Below are 19,183 nucleotides of genomic sequence, written 5' to 3' on the forward strand. Positions count from 1 at the left end.
TCCACCACTTAAAACCCTCCAATATCCAACCCTCCTCTATTGGTAAAAATGGCTTCGATACCAGGTATGACAGAGTCCCATCCTTGAAAAATAGAGACTGTCGCTGACACTATCGTCGATAGTCGTCGTCAGGCATGGTGGCAAGAAGTACGAGCTCGAGCTCGATACTTCCTTGCCGGGCGAAGTTTTCAAGATGCAGCTTTACTCCCTTACCGGCGTCGAGCCCGAACGGCAAAAGGTCCTTATCAAAGGCGGCCAGCTTAAGGATGATACGGACCTTCAAACCCTTAACCTTAAACCCGGCCACGCCTTCATGATGATGGGTACGCCACTTGGTGCTGGTTTAGCCAAAGCACCAGAACCCATCAAATTTCTCGAGGATATGACCGAGAAGGACCTCGCCAAAGTGAAAGGGGCCATTCCATCCGGCCTACAGAATCTTGGAAACACGTGTTACATGAACTCAACTTTGCAAACTCTTCGATCGGTCCCGGAACTACACGAGGAACTCGAGAAGTACCGTAGCGATGGTGGGAGCTCCATCAGCCGTTCGAGTCTCTTTTCGAGCCTTTCCAGAGGATCTAACTCTGACCTCACTGGAAGCCTACGCGATCTTTTTCAGCAGATGGGTGATACCACAGAAGGTTTCCCACCTTTAAAATTCGTTAATTCCCTTCGGATTGCGTTCCCTCAGTTCGATCAGAAGGATAGACATGGACACTATGCCCAGCAAGATGCGGAAGAATGCTATTCTCAGATTCTCACGGCGTTGAGGCAAAATTTAGCGGATACTAGTATCCAGGCACCTTCCGAATCAAAAGCCAATCGCAAATTCGTTGATACCTACTTTGCCGGCAAGATTAAGACGGTCACAAAGTGTGACGAAGATAGCGAAGAAGCGGAGCAAGAAGGAGAGGAGACATTTCTCAAGCTAAACTGCCATATTTCCGTTTCTGTAAATCATTTGAAGGATGGCATTCTAGCTGGCCTAACAGAGAAGATCGAGAAACGAAGTGAGAAACTTGGACGAGATGCAGTGTACACCAAGACGTCCAAAGTCACCAGGCTTCCCAAGTATCTGACCGTGAGTTTGGCTACCGTGGTAATAATTCGTTTGGTGAGTGTGGACTAACGGCTCGCTACTGCCAGTGCCATTTCGTTCGTTTCTTTTGGAAAAAAGACATAAACAAGAAAGCGAAGATCATGCGGAAGGTCACTTTCCCGTTCCAGCTTGATGCTACCGACTTCTGTACAGAAGAACTGAAGGAAAAGATTATCCCCGTACGAGAGAAACTCAGAGAGCTCCATAGAAACGAAGAAGATCGTCGTAAACAGAGGAGAAAGGCTCGAACAATCTTTGTCGAGCCACAAGCCGAAGAAGGTGGAGCCGGTGATAAAATGGACGTCGATAGCGAGAAGGTACCCAGTGGCTCAGCACCCTCCAAGGCCGCAGCGGAAGAGGAAGAGGATTGGGACACGGCTCTCGCACCTCTGTTAGATGATGAAATCTCCGCAGATGTCGGGGCTAACCATTCTGCACTCTACGAACTGCATGCTATAATCACTCACCAGGGTGCTTCGGCTGATTCAGGCCATTACTGTGCGTATGTTCACAAACCACACGAGGATGAGGAGGAAGAGGTAGACGGCAAAGGTAAAGGCAAGGCCCCTGCAGGTGGATTGGCAAGTGGAGGAGGCGCTGAGGGAAGCAGATGGTGGTTTTTCAACGATGAGAAGGTCACAGAGGTGGGATGGGATAGAATAGAGACACTTGCTGGAGGAGGTAAGACAGACCCCTGGATGTTCTTTAGAACAACCCCCTGCTTCCTATCGTTGACATGAAAACGCTAACGAATTGGTTTAGGCGAGTCGCATTCGGCTCTGATTCTCTTGTACAAGGCCTTGGAAATGACCCCAAGATCAAAAAGAAAGACTTTTTCGTAGCCGCCCATTACCAATGCAGTGTTCTTGTTTGGAGGGGTTGAGGGTACAATAGTTAGAATATCAGATGGTTTATAACTTTACCCGGCTAGCATAATTTTCTAGACTTAGCTTAGCCCGGTGGAAGACAATTACATACACACATACAAGTTGTATTTCGCCCGAACTATGTAGATTTGATGTTTGATGGTAGGTTCGGGCCCTAGTTTGATATCGACATCAGCCTGGACATGAACCCGGTATTGAGTTTTTGGTGGTGACCACGCGTGGTGGGGCAAGCGCGTGGGGCGCAAGGAAACGCGTGATAAAGTGGCGTCTATTGGCAGCTTGCCAGTTGATTACCCATATGCCTGTTAGCTCCTCCACCATTTCTTTGTTCCCCCCAATCGATGCAATCTCTGGCACAGCTCTACCTGAAAACCTCATCCATCAGAATCTAGGATATCGTTGACCACGGAACATCTTCGACAGCCCTCCATTTGATACTTTGGTGGTGCTTTTTCGGCCGATTAATGTTGCAAACCTCCATAAATACCAACCATCATGCCGTCCGTCATATCTCAACAATCCCGCCAGGACGGCCAGGAAAGCGACGACTCTGATGCAGAAGCCCACAATACTCCTTCAACCCCTAAAATCTCATCAGGACGAAATTCGAAATTAACAATAGCTTTGAAACGCTCTCTCGCTGAGGAAGACCAGGACGAGACAGCTGAGGAACCCACTATAACTCGAAGTGGAAGTAAAAGACGGAAGCTTACGCCTGATCCTGATACAAACGACAACGATAGCGACGGCGATGAAGGACGAAGCAATACAGACACACTAAGCGAAGGCAGGAGTGCCGGGGGCGAAGAAGAGGATGAGGATGCCTCCAGCAACAAAGAAGTGATCATCCCTGTTGCTGAGGAATATGATTCCGATGACTCGGAGACGGGCATGGCTGATTCTTTAGACAAGATGAGAAACACTGCTGAAGAAATCCCACATGCCCGGGGCGCTATTGTTAGGGTGTATATGGAAAATTTCGTTACTTATACCAAAGTCACGTTCGAGCCTGGCCCAAGCTTGAATATGGTAATCGGCCCAAACGGGACCGGCAAGAGCACTCTGGTTTGTGCCATCTGTCTAGGCTTAGGATTCAGCCCTGAGGTATGGAGCAACTTATTATGATTATTACTACCATCATTATTATCATTATTTTCACTCTCCCCGTTTGCCTTTCGAACAAGCTAACGAACGAGAATGACAGCATCTTGGCAGGGCGAAGGATATCGCAGAGTTCGTCAAGAACGGAAACGACAAAGCAATCATTGAAATAGAGCTGAAAGGTTCGCCTACCGATGAAATCAACCCGACCATCAGGAGGATGATTAAAAGAGATGGCTCAACACAGTACTGGATAAATGGTAGGTTACTCTATCTCAAGTTTTAAAGTGAAAAAGTTGATATCTAATATCCTGCGAATTTAAAGGCAAAGAGCAACCCCACAGAGCGGTCAAGCAGCTAATGAAGCTCTTAAATATTCAAATTGACAATCTTTGCCAATTCCTCCCGCAGGACCGAGTCGTTGATTTTGCAGGTCTGAAGCCTGTGCCTCTTCTAAGAGAAACCCAGCGGGCCGCTGCACCACCTGAAGTTATGGAGGACCACGATGAGCTCAAGCGGCTTAGGGCTTTGGAGGTTGGGCTAGAGATGGAGCTTGAACACGACCGTCAATCTATCGGTACGATGGAGGGCCGACAAAAGAATCTAGAGAGGGATGTTGCAAGACTCCGTGAGCGACAAACCATTCAAGAGCATATCAAACTATTGGAGAACTCTATACCGTTTATAGAGTATCAAGATATCAAAAAAAGCCGATCCGATTTGAAGAGACGGTACAATGCCTGCCTTGCGCAACTAGAGGAGATTCGTAAGGAACAGGAGCCTCAAACTAAGCAAATAAAACAAGCCGAGGATCAGTTAAAAGAGTTGAAGGCGTGGCTAGAGGATGAAAAAAGGGATCTAACGTCTGCCGAAAACGAGTTGAAAGGGGAGAAAGAAAGAGGGAATAATTTAAAAGAGAAGGGGGTAAAAGCCGAGTCCGATCTTGGTAATCTTATCAAGTCTGAGAAGGAGAGGAAGGTTAACAACTATCTTTCGTTTTGTTACCGGCTCGCACAAGCTGATGAAGTGTAATCCTGGTCTAGGCAAATATCGAAAGAACCAAAGAACAGATCGCACGGCACGAGAGGACACTTCAGGATGACCCGGGCGACTTAGATACCTCGGAGGTTAACGACAAAATCGTATGGCGGTACTCCAATGTTCTGTTATCTACCAGCCCATCCTCTAACGGGTGCATTCCCAAATTTTAGAACAATATTATCAAAGAAATTCGTGCAAGTCGGAACGAGCTGGATGCAGAGCGTGCTTCAATAGAACCCCTCCAGACCAAACACGATGAAAAAGAGAACGAGATTAAAAACATAGAGCATTGGTGAGTAACAAATCAACTCGTAAAACATCTTCGCTGGAGGCCTTGATGTTCATCCACTCACCCTAGGATATCCCGAATGAATAATATTGCTGGCCAAAGAGTCGAGACTTTGCGGAAGGCTTCGCCCGAGTCCTTTACAGTCTTTGAATGGTTACAAAAAAACAAAGATAAGTTCAAGGGTCCCGTGTACGGGCCGCCTATCGTTGAATGCACTGTCAAAGACCCCAGATATCAGGCCGAGATCGAATCCCTTTTTAGCCAGGGCGACAAGTTTGCATTCACGTGCACCAGCAGGGGAGATTTCGATATATTGATAAACTCAGTATACGGAGACAATCGAAATGAGAAGGGCCTGGGGCTTTCCGAAGTAACGATCAAATATATAGAGAAGGGACTTGACGAGTTTCCACGAATTGCTTCCAAAGATGAAGTAAGTATAAAACCCACATATCAAACGTTGCTTAACTTGAGCTAAGCCTCTCCTGGTAAATAGCTTTCATCTTGGGGATTTGATGGTCTCGCCATAGATTTTATCAATGGCCCTTCAGAAGTACTTAGTATGCTCTGTAATAGTATCGCACTCCATCGAGTGGTGGGTTTGAGGCTTCCTTTCGTCGCTACCGTTTTTGTTATTGATGGGTTATACTGCACAGGGAATCTCGAAATCCAAGCTCTCTCTCACTCAGCACCAATCAGTGAAAATGGGAAAGAAAATGACAAGATGGGTCGCAGATGGTGTCTCCACGTCTATACGACGAAGGTCGGATTACCCAGACACAGAGACGGAACTTAATTCCCATATAGGGCAGCCGCAATTCTTCAAAACGGTAGAAGTCGACAAGCATCGTATTGAGGAAAAGAGACAACGACAAAACCAGCTGAAAGGTGAGATTGATGAAATAAACCGTGAGATATGTGTCAAGAAAGCAAATTTCCAGGAGCTGGAGGACCGAGCATCATCGTTACAGGAGGAAAAGGTATGGGACCTACAATGCGATACAAAACTTCTATTTTCTAACTATGGATTAGAATGCCCTCCTGCAGGAAAAAGGAAATATGCAGAGAGCAGTGGCCAAATACCAAAGAATCAGAACCCTTCTCAGTAAGCGACCCTGCAATTTAAGTGCAATTATCAGCATTCTAACGAGATACGCAGGCAATGAACAAGAAATTCTTGAAGGTCTAGAAAAGTCAGGCAAAGGCTTCAAAAGCAAAGTTGTGGGACTAGAAACCCTTGCCTTGCAAGCAAACATGGATCGTGTCGTTGCGGCAGCAAATTTTGCTGTAAGTTTTGAGGATCTGAGTATAGCTGAGACTACACTAATTCCGAAAAACCACGATAGGAGCGTGTTCGTGAATACGTAGCTCAGTATAGGGCAGTGGCAACTGCAGAGCTTCACGTCATAGAACTATCTTCGAATCTGCAGCACTACAACTCATGGAATCAGAGTTTCAAAGATAGACTTGACGGGAAGCAGAAAGAACGGGACGAATGTCAGTATGCACCAGGTTCACTTCATGATCACCCGCTTACACCACCATAGTTCAGGAGATTGGAAGAGAAATGGCTCGCAGGGCTGACGAGCTCCGCGACCAGTGCCGCGAACTCATAGATACCCTTTCGGATGAACAACGAGAGGAGATATCAATCAATCACTCGAAAAAAACCGTGGATGAGCTTAAGGCTGAAATCCAACAAGAGGAGGTTCGTCTTGAAGGGATCTACGAGGGGAACCCACACGCAATTAGGCAGTATGAAGCTCGCGAGAAGGAAATCAACGAACTGCGTGGTATAATGGAAGCCAAACAAGCGGATCTGGATAAGCACCAGATTAAAATCAAAAGGATTCGGGATCGGTGGGAACCTCGCATAGACCAGTTGGTGGGCAACATAAGCGAGGCTTTCTCTCGCAGCTTCGAATTCATTGGTTGTGCAGGGTCTGTTAGGATCAGAAAGGAAGGGAAAGATGGGTGCGATTTTGAAAACTGGGCGATTGAGATATTAGTTAAGTTCCGCGAAGCCGAAACAATGCAGGTCTTAACCGCTCAGAGGCAGTCTGGAGGTGAAAGGGCGGTATCCACAGTCTTCTATCTTATGGCTTTACAGTCGCTAGCACGGGCACCCTTCCGAGTCGTGGACGAAATCAATCAGGGGATGGACCCGCGAAACGAGCGGCTTGTTCACAAGCGAATGGTAAAGATTGCCTGCAAAAAACACACATCGCAGTATGTAGAGGGCCTCTCCATAAAATACTCTGAAACCCAGCTAACGCAAACCCTCAATACTAGGTATTTCTTAATAACCCCCAAACTTTTAGTCGATCTCGATTACCACGAGCGAATGAAAGTTCACTGTATCAACAGCGGTGATTGGGTGGCCGACAACCACGTCCAAGATTTTAAGAAATATATTGCCGCAGCGCGACAACAGGCAGCAGGAGCGTGATTGATATCTTTCTCGGGTGCATCCTACAATTTCGGGATATCTCCCTTTATTCTTTATTATTATTGTTTTTTGTTTGTTTTCTAGATGAGTGTTCTCCTTTGCGCAACGTTTTTCGAAGATAATATTTTTGAGGGTACGAAATTATGGGCCGGTAATTTAATTCGGGTTTGATTTGAGAGTGATTTCAAGCTGTTGCAATTGCTGCACTGGGGACAAGGCTCTAGCCATAATCTCGAAGCAAGACGCACATTTGCGGTTACATATCTGTTGTAGATGCAGATTTATTAATTGTGTTGTTGTGTTGCTGTTTGATGAAATGATGTACTATCCACGTGACTTAGGGCTCATTGACCCTCGCTGACAAACATTTCCGCTTTTGGCACTGGAGTGTGGGAGGACAACTCCCGTCGACTCATCGGTTTGATGAGCAAAAGTAGCGACGTTACCACCGCCATCTTCATCATCAACACCAACATCCGTTTACTCCTCCCATCGCCACGACATTAACCGCCATACGACAACGCCGAAATGAAGGTCGAACTTGATTCCTTCTCTTCCCGGAAGATCTACCCCGGAAAGGTGCTTATTCCTCCTCCGCCGTATCGACATGGTTCGAATCGAAGGATTCAAGATGAGTTGAAGAATATGGGCTGACGTTGGGACCGGTTTTCTTTCCGCCAATCGTATAGGGTAAACTTTTCGTCAGAGGTGATAGCAAGAGCTTCCGATTCTCAAATGGAAAGAGCGAAAGTTTGTTCTTGCAGAGGAAGAACCCTCGAAGAATCGCCTGGACTATTCTGTACCGAAGGATGCACAAGAAGGGTATCTCTGAGGTAAGGGTGGAATGCTTTATTTTTCAATTATCGAGAGGTGGGTCCATGGCAAATATATTGGGACAATGAGCAGTGTAGAGTGGAGAAATGGAATATCTTTCGACAAACCCAACAATACCGACAAAAGACGCCACTCGATGGAAATCATTTGCCGTGGATCCTACTCTACATCATCGAATTTGTCTGAATACGGATGGCTGATCTCGCCCTCTTCGAACTCTACAGGAAGTTACCAAGAAGCGAACCCGAAGAACCGTCAAGCACCAGAGGGCTATTGTTGGTGCCTCTCTTGACGTGATTAAGGAAAAGCGATCGATCGCCCCCGCCGCCCGCGCCGCCGCCCGTGCTCAGGCTGTCAGGGAAGGCAAGGAGAAGAAGGCTGCCGCTGAGTCGAAAAAGAAGGCCGAGAAGGCCAAGTCTGCTGCCAGCGCTGCCCGCGGACAGGCTGCCAAAGTCAGCAAACAAGGAGCTAAGGGCGCCCAAGTCAAGGTTCAGGCGAGAACACGCTAAAGAAGCAAGGACGGGGTCTATGTTTTTTGGCATATGAACTGTCAAGGGCTCATATTTCGTTTCTTCGCTCTTACATACTCCTAATGTTCTCTACCTTACTTGCTCTGTAAATTCTATCACTACCACTTTTTTTGTTTTCCTATCATACGGTTCCCGGGGTTCTTTTTCAGCTTTTGTTCTCTTTTTTGTCATACTTTCGGTGTCTCTTATATACGTCCGATATTTTCACCTCACCCGCAGACCTGTCACATTACACTTTGATATCCTCCTCCACCGAAACTCCACCACTACCACCACCTCTTCCTCCGGGACCTCGACGATGGTTCGTTCCGGGAGTATCGTTCTGTTAGATAGCATCTGGCAAACCTAACAATTATGACTTGATAAACATTTCTACGGGTGGGCACGTCACTCTTAATTCTTGGGGTTGAACCTTTAATACAAGCAAAACACGGCGTCTATATCTATTGCCGTCTATAATCTATGAACCAGCCTTCCTTCCAAAGAGCAGCTAAACTATGGTACCAGTACTGCGAACCTACAGGTTTATTTGTTGTAGTAATGGGCCATCTCAATTCCAGCGAACTTGAAGCCGCATTTTTCGTAGAAACCTCTGTTGCTTTCCGAACAGTCCAGGATCGACTGGCGAATAAGAAGAGCCACGTTAGCCCACAGTGATGGGAATGTTCTCCTTGGGATTTTTACAAACCTTATAGCAGCCTGCCTTCTCTGCAATGTGGTCCAATGCATTGATCATTCGTAGTCCAAGCTTTTTGCCTTGTTGGTCCTTTGCAACTGCAATATCCTCGATGTGGCCAACAAGCCCACAGTTCCGGATACTGCTCACCCCCGAGTACAGGTCGAGCACACGGTTAGCTATTGGACTAGTGTTCCATCAAAATTAGATACTGGTGAGATTTGAAACTAACAATTTCCGTTCTACGATAAGACTCCCCGTAGCACAGACTTTTCCCTTATCGTCGATAATGCACAGGATGGTGTATGTGTCGTCATGCTTCGAGATATATTCGAATCTCTCATCCCAGGCAGCATCTGTGATGTCACCAACGGTGGTAAGAACCGTGAGAACCGCCAAAACCTCGGCCTTGTCCGTTTTTTGAAGCTCCCGAATGGTATACCCTGGCGGGAGGGCGGAGGTGATTTCAGAGGGGAGAGAAGCAGCTTTCGACATTTTAAATGTTCTTCGGTGTTCGTTGTGGTTCAAACCGGAAGATTAATAGTTCCGAGATTCACGGCGGTATACTCTTGATGTATACTTATATGTCGAGGCGATACAATTGGTGAATTACTGTATACTACAGAGGATTCTTTGGGAGGTGTATAAGAGAACCTAGTTCTACTGGGATAGGTGTTGGGGCTGATGGAGGTGCCGTTTGCGTTCAACTTCCAACAAGGTCGGCGAGACCACCAACACTAGCTACTTAACGATAATTTGCGTGTACCTGAATCTAATGCTTCGAGAAAACGGGTGTCGACGTGTCTCTAAATCGCAGTCCATTGAGCTAACCGCCTGGTTCCCTGGCTTTTGTTTTGCAGGATACACCATCCCCCGAAGGCACCTTGTTCGTTGCTTGACTTGCTTTCGTGGACTTTCGCCCACGCAAGAGCCGCAATGGCGACCGGCGCGGCTTCACAAAATCCGAAATTTCCACGGATAACGAAGCCAGCTAGAGAGTATGCTGGTTTATCATTTTGCCCAGTACCCTTTAGCTGGCTATTTTTACCATCCAATATTTCTAAAAGATTGTCGATGGGCTTCCCATCTCGGGTGTGCTGAAGCAGCACCTGTGGAACTAGCTTGGCCGCTGACTCCGAAAAGGTGTAGACAAAGGGGCTGGAATCTATATTCCCACGCCCGTATATTCGAATGTGTGCTGTGAATATGCCAGAAGATATCGACGGTGGCAACGTGCTCCGCGGGCTTTTCCAGAAGAGACGCACCAAATCAGGGGTTAGCTGCCAGACCTTAGACCTTTCGCATGTAAGATGGTTATCCGCATCAAGCACCTCGCTCCACGGGTAACCAGTGTGAGTTTCACTATCAACTGAGCCTGCCAATCCATTCTTTTCACTAGAAGCTTTTGTTTTCATCGTCCTTCGACGCTTAACTCGATCTAACTGCGCTTGGATTCTTTCCAAAGCCTCCACCCTTCCTGCACTTGTAGAAGGAAAGTCGGTTGGAAAATAACCAACCCCACGTTCAAGAGTCAGTTGCTCTAGCTCTTTCAAGCCCCCTAACCGCACACCCTGCATTCTCATAAGGACCAACCAAAATGGCCGGACCCATTTCCATGGTAGAAGAATACTCCAATGGTGCGATGAAGGGGTTCTGGAATTTGCATGAGCTGGGTAAGCCTGCGCCCCCGCTACTTCTCGCATCAAGACAACTGGAATTTTCGTATCGGTTGCGGATCCAGCGTTTTCTCCAGGAACTAATTTTGAAATTCGTGAGTTCAAAGTCTTCTGTGAAATCTGTGCCTTCACAGAAGCATTCCGACATTTCGTACTGAATAAACCACCCGTCGGATTGGTGGCACCTTCTTGGAAAGGTGAGCTTTGAACCATGGTACGGAGATAAAAGGAATTGAGTCTAGGGTCTCCCCCGCTGCTGTGTATAGTCGCGCCGACGAGCATGTGTTCGAAATCAATACTCGAGTTTAATAATGCCCTTAGTATGTTCGCAGTTCGCGGCCCAATCAATCCAATAGACCCTATCTCGAATCGTAGGTTTTTACATGTGCAGTCCGAGGCCGCGGCACAAGCTGCAGCAACTTTCCACGCATCATCCCATGATGCGGAATGGACCCTCAACACGACTTTGCCCAGTCCTTGCTCTTTCGTCTCATCCGACAAAGCTCTCGGACACCAGAAAATATCAACGGGTGCAATTGGCTTGTTGGGCCATCCGCCTTCCCCGTACATCCAAGTTGACCGAGCTGATTCACCAGAAACTACGCTTCTCCCGACCACTGCGAAATCACGGGGAGGAAGAAACCTCGCTAATGATCGTTTTAGATCCCTCTCTCGCCCTTCTAGCAGTATAGTAGCGTAGTAGCTCGTGTCGAAGGCTATACAACCATCCTGAGTTGCAGCTCGATAAGTCGGGCGATAGCATTTTAAATTTGGAGTTTCGGCGAGCGAGAATCCCCATTTACAGACCATTCGTGCTCGCTTGGCGCACCATATGTGGGTTGGCAGCCATGTTTTATGCCGCTGTCGTTTACGGTATCGAGAGGACTTTGACCCTATATGTGATCGAGTCCTGCTGGGTCCTTTCGTAGTCGTTTTTCGTAGTCCTGAAACCGCTCCGGGGCCATTATTTCGAGTCGAAAGCATTCGTAGCTGGCTCGCATTCGAACGCCGGGCGCCAGGACGGTAGTCCCGACGCTTTTTATGGACTGTAGTGTTATCTTCGGCCAACTAAGCCGCAAATTTCAGCCAACCGCGAACATATACGTGTACACTTGTGTCTGTCATACTTCTTTACGAGCAGTTCCCCTCACACGCCTAGGAACTCGGCTCGGGTTGTGGGCAGCAGTGCGCCGTCGTAGTTCTCGAGGTAAACTTTGGAAAGCACGTTTTCGTTGTGCATTTCTAAAACCAGCATCATGTGGTGTTAGCTATATAAAAAGGGGGCCTCTAAAATCCTGTATCGTACTTAGAACTATTCATCGAGCGGAGAAGGCTCTTGATCTCGTATTCTCTTGAGTTGACGAAAGAGACCGGGTCGAATTGTCCATCTCGGAAAGCATTTTCTGTTGTTTGGACAGAAATTTCCCTAGCATCTTGATGCTTTCGACGTTTGTCTAGCGGCGCTTTGGCGGGTTTCGTGGCAGGATTGGCTTCGTGAAATTTTCTTTTACGAGCCTGCGTAGGAGCGGTTCGGGCCGTCAGTGGTTCCATTGGATATACGGGCGTCCCCTACGGCGAAAGTGTCTGGATAGCGGTAGTGGGTGGTGGTGGTGGTGTTGAGGGTTGGATGTGGTTGGCTGGAGAGCAAAAATAGCGACGACAATGCAAGGTAAGTAAGTACCACAAGGTACTTAAAGTAAGTACTCCAGAAGTAAGGAACAACAGTACTCGCTCTAACTACAATGTAATAGCTTAGACAGGTATCGGAAATCTAGGAACGTGTACACGTGATTCTCCGGAAGACTAATCGTGCATCTCGAGGCTCAAGCCGACGATAATAGTTACGCACTATCGGCCCGCTGTCCACCTCAAAGCCTTGCTTGCGATAGAATTCCAGGGCGCCATCATTGGATACCCAGACATGGGCGTACGCAAGGTCCGCATCGATGGTTGGCTCCTTAGCCGCGGTGGATAGGATGTAGTCCAAAAGATGACTCCCAATAGAGAGAGACCTGTACGGCGAAAGCACCGCCAGCGTCATGATGTAAATTTTTCCTTTCGGGTGGTTGTTATCACTGCCATTTCCACCCTTGGAGTCGGCAACTGCTTTCAGGATCTTGGAGCCACCATAGATATCCGTCGTACCCAGTTTTTCCAAGCCAGCTTGATACTCGGCCGCGGTTTCAAGTCTGCACCTGATGCCACCGACACATTCTTCATCGTAGAACGCGAGCCTGGTCAAGGCTTCGCTTTCAGGATTCTGCAGGATCTCGCGATAGAAATTTTCCGGGTAAGACACCGGGAGGAGGAGTGAATTTATGCGTTTGAGAAGGTGCACATTGGCCTTGGTTGGGGCGCGGATTGACACATTTGGAGGGAGCCTGGTGATTTGCAAGGCTGTTGAGCTGGATCCTGCCTCTCTTGGTCGAGTATCTATCGACGAATGCAATGTCGATGACGGCCAGGACAAAAAAGGCCGCGGCTCTGGGGAAGGAGGGGAGTCAGGCATGCCGGAACCTAGTTTGAGGAGCTGGCGTGGGGACCCAACATGCATGCAAAGCAATTTTTTTTGTTTCCGTGATGGAAGCTTTCGAAAGAGATATCCGATCCGACCGACTCGAGGGAAGAAGTGGTATTTTGGCTGTTGGCTGCTGCATATTCGATGACATATTTGCATATAGTTGGCATGGATCGATCCTTTGGGAGGTATTCTATTTAGAGACAAGGACCACCGGAAATCACTAAGTACTTGAGTGTTCTACTAAATTCATATTTGATATTTGGAGACTACGTATACAAAGAGTCCTTTGGAGATCCATAACAAAGGACTGCGGGCCATGGAGACACCACTAACCACTAACGAATCTATCTTTCCAAACATTTCCTTTCCGTGACTCCGATGAACCTAGAAGACTATTACGAAAAAAAAAAAAAAAAAAAAAAAAGGCTCGGGGGAAATAGCAGACAACGGATAGAAAATACAGCTGAAGCAAAAAGAACTGTCAATCAAAACACGATTACTCCCTCGCCAAGAACACCGCTTGGGTATCATATGCATTCAACCAAAAAGCAAACGAGGATCGGAATATTATAAGAGAACTCCCACACCATAGCCGGTGATTCAGAGGATTCGGGGGCCATTATGATTTGTCATTGGTCATCAACAGGTCTAAGAGTCACACTGTCGGAATACTGAGCCCCGCCAGTCGTGATACACCAAGAACAAAAGTCTCAACCAGGCTGCTGCCACAACATGAGCAAATAAATGCTTCGTCAGGCGCGTCCTAAAGGCTGGCGTAAAAGTTCTCTAGATCCGACGATTGGGGACTTTGATTCTTCAAGATATGAGTCACACGATTGCTCGTGCGAGAGTCTGGACCTCCAAACTACCCGTAAACGACATGCCCCATAGATCTTTGACCAGTGCCTGGCCTCATCATTTGCCCATGTGGCATATTGCCTAAGGAGAGCCCGGGATTGATGCTCATTCGTAGTCCGTTCCCCCTCTTCCCCGAAATCGAGAAATTGGTGTTCATCTGTCGCATCTGCGGGGTGAGACCAGAAGGAACAACAGGTTCCAACACCTTTTGAGTGTCAAATTCACCGAGTCTATCCTTTTGCTTCTTCTGGTGCCGAGATGCGACAGGGGTCTCATTGCCACGCTTCCGATTCTTCCCAGAAACCGACGGCAAAGCTGCAGCAGGAGGTGCGGGCGCTGTGCGTCTTGACTCCATGCGAGCGTTTCCGGGTGTTACTTGAATGGGGCCCGTGCTCCTGCTCGAGGTGTTCAACTGCTGCCTCGGGTCAACTACTATCGCCAACTTCTCCGAAGAACGGGTCAAGTTGCGAAGAGCGGAAGGGCAGGTGGACATCGAGCTGTCGATCGTAGAAACGTCCATCTGACAAGAGTCAAGGGTTTCGCAAACCGACAAAGAAGACTTGCGGGAACAACGAGCTGGTACCCGCTCATCCGAAGATCTCGGAGGCATGTTCTCGTTACAAATCCCACGGCCGACCGTAGGAGCCGCCAGAGCAAAAGCCATGGAATTGATTTTGCCGGGTCCGGAGGCTGCAGCAAAGCTTGGAACCGAGGCTTCGGAATCTTCGGAATTGACACTTTGCAAACCAGTGAGCTTGGGCTCGGGGCAGTTAGCGGCCGGCGACTCTTCTGTCAGCATATCCTCAAGGACGAGCAAGTCCAACGAGCCGTTCAATCTAGAAAATATGCGAATCCATTTGTTCGAGGCAAAATTGCAGTGGATGGATGCTTTTGCCGGAAGTATTGACGTCGTAGGTGTGCACTTGAGGACTATTTTGGTCCACCTATCGAATATGTGGTCCGAAATGTGCAGCTTCCAGTTGACGGTCGTTAGGAATGCTAATTCGTTTGCATTGATTTCCGTGATGTTCAGGCCGGATATTTTACTCCAAGCACGTGCCGAATAATTCCTATCCTGCAAGTATTTGGAGGCAAGAATAAGAGCGGCCAAAAACATGCGTCGTCCGCATTGCAAGGCTCTAGCATCTAGGCAAGAATCCGACAGATGAAGAGCAGCTTCATCGATCGGGATAAAAGCCCGGATGACAAACAAATAATAAAGAGCGACTTGCAACGTAGAGTATGAAGTGCGTGATCTCCGCAAGGTCTCTTGGATAAAAGTTCGCAAAGGTAACACTCTACCCAAGGATGGTTCACATGATTTTTGCATCATGGACGATGGCCAGATAGCCTCAACAATCTGTGCAGCGGTGTCTTTTGGCGAGGAGCGCGAAAAACAAGGCATGGCGTCAACTAGAGCTCGTGAGGGCGAACGGAGAGGATTGGCATCTTACCGACGAGGTTATCGACAAAGTTAACTTTTCGGTCAGCTTGTCGAACAAGAGGTGGGGGGGCAGCAACAAGCTGGGGGCCAACAGGATTGGCATCCTGAGCATCAAGCAGTCTCCTCGTTCGTCGTGGATTCTGTAGTTGCTCCTTTGGTAAAGCCTGGGCCAAGGAAGCTTGCCTTTGCAAATTCGAGGCGTGTTTCAACGCGGCTTCGGCGGCCGCATTAGTGCGACGTGGGGTATCATACTCGCCTAAGGAGTCTTCAAACCCGATACGACTATAGGGAGACGCGAGATCCACAGATGTGGCAGAAGATACAGCAGATGCAGGAGAATAGTATGATAGTGATGAAGAAGCCGTCGAGAGGGAAGAAGGAAGACGATCCGACAGTGTTAAAAATTTTGCAGAGGTAGGCGAGTCGAAGGAGGATGGTGGCGACGAATGGATAGAATCATCACAACTCGAGTGCGACGCAGATGATGGAGACGCCGTAGATAGATATGATGATGGTTCAAGGGGCAGAAACCGTCTATGGTCGAGAGACGAATATATTACGGGACCTTGGAGCATGTTGTGAGTGGCTGGGGGCGTGATTTAGATATTTGAGTTGCGGGCGGATTATATGTCGTCTGGGGGATAGGGCGATGACTCCAACCAAGACCAAATGCACTTTTGGCGACACAGTGGAAGGGAAAAAAAAAAAAAAAAAACAACAACGCTGAAAAGGAAGAAGGAGGAGACGGATAAAAAAATAATAAAAAAAGTATAAGATGTAAAAAAAAAAGATATACTTCTTGAGGCAGTCCTCTAATGACTGATAATCGATCTTCCCGGTCGTGTTGCAAAGAACCAAGCGGTTACGAATGATCAGATATTTTAGATTTTCGCAAGCAAGATTTAAGATGAAGATGAAGATGAAAGAGAGCAGTTATAGGAGGGATCGTGAGAAGGAAATGGCAAACGAGATTGTTCCAGTGGCGGCAAAAGGAGCGTCAATAGTTGGAATAACCGGAACTTCAGTGCTCTGTTTGAAAATCATTGCGTAGTCTAGTTGAAGGTAAGGTTTTTTTTTTTTCTAACAGAGAGACATGATGGGTAAATGGTCGTAGTAATAGTAGTGGTAGTGGTGATAGTTGTTGTGGTAGTAGTTTGGAGTAGTATTAGTATCCTATCGAAAGACGTGGGGCGAGAGTGATGTTGATGATGTTGACGATGATGTTAAATGATATTCTGCTGCAGGAGAGACCAAGTTAGCATCAAACTAACCCCGGGGGAACCCTCCAGTCAGTTTATATATGAAATAGTTAGATGATGGGGGATGTTGTGGTCATCGAGCGGAGGCAAACTGCTGGCGGAGCCTGAAGCCCGTTCTGGTGTTGAGTCATCTGAGGAAAAAGCAACCATACAGACTAGAGTAGATCCTGGACCGGGTCGGCGTACGCCACAACACAGGTCAGGTCACTCCACTTTTATATGAAGTATCTAATTGCTGGCAGATACCGAAGAAGTACCTGAGGTCCGCTGCACCACACGGTACTGCATGACTGTACCCTTGAGAGTACACCTGGGTAGCTTGATTGAATGACTGGCCGACTGACTGGACCGAAAACTGACTGACCTCTGTTCCAGGAGCTTGTTCTTGGGGGAGGAAAAGCTAGTCAGAATCCCCGACGTCTGTGTAAAATGAAATGAAATGATGATGAATGAGTCTGATATTAAAAGGCAGAAACCAGACCAAACTGAAGTGAACTCTGCACCAAAATGAACTGCACCTCCAGTACTGTTCGCCTTACCTGCCTTTCTTGTTTGTCTGGTTGTCTGGCTGTCAAAGAGGATAGAAAAAGTATGTGGCATGTAGATGGAGGAGGTGGGGGAGAAAGGAAGGATGGGAGAAATGGAAGACGAAGGGACAGAAGAGCAAAAAAAAAAAAAAAAAAAACTGAAGAGGAGGCTGGAAGGCAATGAAGGAAGGAAGGGAGATCTATCACTGTATACTATGTATCTCTCCTGCTGCCCGTCACACCTGACCCCACCCGACCTGACTCGGCTTGACCTGACCAACCCTCCTCGTATATAATCACGTGATTAAACTTCTGGGTTAGATTCGCTAGCACAGCTAGTTAACAGGCAGGATATTATGCAATTCTGTCGTGCAGCATCAACTATCACGATCGAGATCAACAGCACCATGCCCAGCATCAACCCGAAAATAGGCATTCTAGCTGTCGCAGTCACTGCCATCACAGCCTGCGGGGCGTGGGTTGGCGCCAATCTCGAAGAGTCCCAAAAAGTAGGTTGTTCCATTTACCTTAATTGCCACTTGCACTCACCCATGCACCAAGTTGAGTAAGCAAGTATGAGTTCTTATAATTATCTATCCGTCCCAGGTCAAGAAAATCCAGGAAGAAAGTCTTTCTCTCAAGATCTCTCGGTATAGAAAATCAAAATCACGATTGCATCTACGCTGTATCAAATAGGGCAAACGAGCATGCTAACGCTAGTCTAGCCTTCGTTCAACGAGAGAAGCCCTCGTCGCCCGGAGAAATGAAATAGAATCCAAAATCATGAGCTTTCAGCAACAGCAGCAACAGCGGTGATTCCTTTGTGACTTTGAATTAGGACGAGAGGAGGAGGGGGAATAGAAGCCGAGTAACTGTTCGGTTTGGGGTATAACGATCACAATGATAACAATCACGGAGAAGTCGACCTGCTTATTGCAATGAAAGGCAGCATGCTTGCTAGTGGCGAACAAAATATTTGAAATGCCATCCACAACTGTCAAGAATACCCTGTAAATTATACTGAAGTTAAGGAGTGGCATGTGTCTGGGTCCATTCTCGAGCTAAAATCAGATACCAAAGTTAATTTATCCATCACTACACCAGAAAAAAAAACATTTAAAATTAAAATTAGAATAAAAATCACAAGAAACACGCCCACCTGTAGCAATAGCCCCGGGCTCGTCCTCCTTCCAGCGCTGAGCAACATCGTTCGCGAGCGGATCGTCTGGGTTTGGGGCACCGAGCAAAGCCTGGATACTGAGGAGAATTGTTCGTATTTGCAACGCCGGCGACCAATTTGCTGTAACATGCGCCAGTCAGTCGGTTAAACTAATCTAACGAGCATCGGAATATCGGTGCTACCTTTCAGAACATCCAGACATATCCGGCCCAGACGATCGATATTAGGATGGTATATCTTCGTGAGAAATCGGATCTTTGGTGGGGTCATAGGATAATCTTCTGGAAGAAAGAGCTCCAGTTTGAATACCCCTCCTTCGTATGGCGACTGTGCCGGCCCATGTATCGAGACATCAAAATAGCGTAGATTATCATCATGAGGAATGGCTTGGATGCCAGGTACCCTATCTTCCTAGATTAGCGATCAAATCAACGTAACGGTGCTGGCAGGTATTTGGGCCGAGCTCACGGTTCTGCGACAAGGCGTTCGGTTTCCTTAATGATACGTTTCGGGAGAGCCATCTTGAGATCTCTCCGATCGGGAAATTGGGGACGAGTATTCCTATCTATTGTTGGTGATCGTGCTGAATATGTTTATCTTAGTGATAGTTACAGTTGATGCTGGCGGAGAACGTCGGCGAGAGCAAGGTATGCAGCTTGTAGCGGGGGTGGTTTGGGGTGGCCGCTTCACGTGCCCGGTCTAGCCAGTAATTAAATTGAGTCAAGTCGGCCTTAAGCAGCACCAACCAACTCTTTCGAAGGCTCGCGTCACCAGCAGACAGCAGATGATGCTCCGATCCGCAAAGTAAG

At 47.5% G+C, this 19,183-nt stretch overlaps 8 protein-coding genes across 8 annotated transcripts; 4 read left to right on the forward strand and 4 right to left on the reverse strand.

Annotated features, from left to right (window-relative positions):
* Window positions 1-48: 48 nt before the first annotated feature.
* DFL_004944 (uncharacterized protein) lies at window positions 49-1,944 on the forward strand (the record flags this gene model as incomplete). Its single annotated transcript, XM_067634125.1, has 4 exons — window positions 49-64; window positions 123-1,084; window positions 1,150-1,783; window positions 1,865-1,944. The coding sequence occupies 4 exons, from the start codon at window positions 49-51 to the stop codon at window positions 1,942-1,944; spliced, it is 1,692 nt and encodes a 563-aa protein (XP_067492225.1).
* A 540-nt stretch (window positions 1,945-2,484) lies between these two features.
* Window positions 2,485-6,869, forward strand: DFL_004945 (uncharacterized protein; the record flags this gene model as incomplete). Its single annotated transcript, XM_067634126.1, has 13 exons — window positions 2,485-3,093; window positions 3,194-3,350; window positions 3,416-4,068; window positions 4,134-4,232; window positions 4,302-4,423; window positions 4,490-4,853; window positions 4,917-5,015; window positions 5,077-5,400; window positions 5,453-5,525; window positions 5,580-5,707; window positions 5,767-5,917; window positions 5,968-6,649; window positions 6,713-6,869. The coding sequence occupies 13 exons, from the start codon at window positions 2,485-2,487 to the stop codon at window positions 6,867-6,869; spliced, it is 3,618 nt and encodes a 1,205-aa protein (XP_067492226.1).
* A 528-nt stretch (window positions 6,870-7,397) lies between these two features.
* Window positions 7,398-8,212, forward strand: DFL_004946 (60S ribosomal protein eL24; the record flags this gene model as incomplete). Its single annotated transcript, XM_067634127.1, has 3 exons — window positions 7,398-7,448; window positions 7,559-7,702; window positions 7,928-8,212. The coding sequence occupies 3 exons, from the start codon at window positions 7,398-7,400 to the stop codon at window positions 8,210-8,212; spliced, it is 480 nt and encodes a 159-aa protein (XP_067492227.1).
* Window positions 8,213-8,758: 546 nt separating this feature from the next.
* Window positions 8,759-9,404, reverse strand: DFL_004947 (uncharacterized protein; the record flags this gene model as incomplete). The annotated part of the gene is made up of 3 exons (XM_067634128.1): window positions 8,759-8,854; window positions 8,922-9,051; window positions 9,142-9,404. The coding sequence occupies 3 exons, from the start codon at window positions 9,402-9,404 to the stop codon at window positions 8,759-8,761; spliced, it is 489 nt and encodes a 162-aa protein (XP_067492228.1).
* Window positions 9,405-9,715: 311 nt separating this feature from the next.
* DFL_004948 (uncharacterized protein) lies at window positions 9,716-13,094 on the reverse strand (the record flags this gene model as incomplete). Its single annotated transcript, XM_067634129.1, has 4 exons — window positions 9,716-11,653; window positions 11,713-11,827; window positions 11,892-12,154; window positions 12,435-13,094. The coding sequence occupies 4 exons, from the start codon at window positions 13,092-13,094 to the stop codon at window positions 9,716-9,718; spliced, it is 2,976 nt and encodes a 991-aa protein (XP_067492229.1).
* Window positions 13,095-13,971: 877 nt separating this feature from the next.
* Window positions 13,972-15,983, reverse strand: DFL_004949 (uncharacterized protein; the record flags this gene model as incomplete). Its single annotated transcript, XM_067634130.1, has 2 exons — window positions 13,972-15,338; window positions 15,419-15,983. The coding sequence occupies 2 exons, from the start codon at window positions 15,981-15,983 to the stop codon at window positions 13,972-13,974; spliced, it is 1,932 nt and encodes a 643-aa protein (XP_067492230.1).
* A 1,618-nt stretch (window positions 15,984-17,601) lies between these two features.
* On the forward strand, window positions 17,602-18,010 carry DFL_004950 (uncharacterized protein; the record flags this gene model as incomplete). Its single annotated transcript, XM_067634132.1, has 3 exons — window positions 17,602-17,703; window positions 17,801-17,844; window positions 17,920-18,010. The coding sequence occupies 3 exons, from the start codon at window positions 17,602-17,604 to the stop codon at window positions 18,008-18,010; spliced, it is 237 nt and encodes a 78-aa protein (XP_067492231.1).
* A 210-nt stretch (window positions 18,011-18,220) lies between these two features.
* On the reverse strand, window positions 18,221-18,895 carry DFL_004951 (uncharacterized protein; the record flags this gene model as incomplete). The annotated part of the gene is made up of 4 exons (XM_067634133.1): window positions 18,221-18,255; window positions 18,354-18,494; window positions 18,557-18,777; window positions 18,843-18,895. 4 exons carry the CDS (start codon window positions 18,893-18,895, stop codon window positions 18,221-18,223), a joined length of 450 nt encoding a protein of 149 aa, XP_067492232.1.
* Window positions 18,896-19,183: the final 288 nt, after the last annotated feature.

This window comes from Arthrobotrys flagrans (genome assembly GCF_004000055.1).
Source record: "Arthrobotrys flagrans strain CBS H-5679 chromosome Unknown unitig_0, whole genome shotgun sequence".
In the NCBI taxonomy this organism is placed as follows: domain Eukaryota; kingdom Fungi; phylum Ascomycota; class Orbiliomycetes; order Orbiliales; family Orbiliaceae; genus Arthrobotrys; species Arthrobotrys flagrans.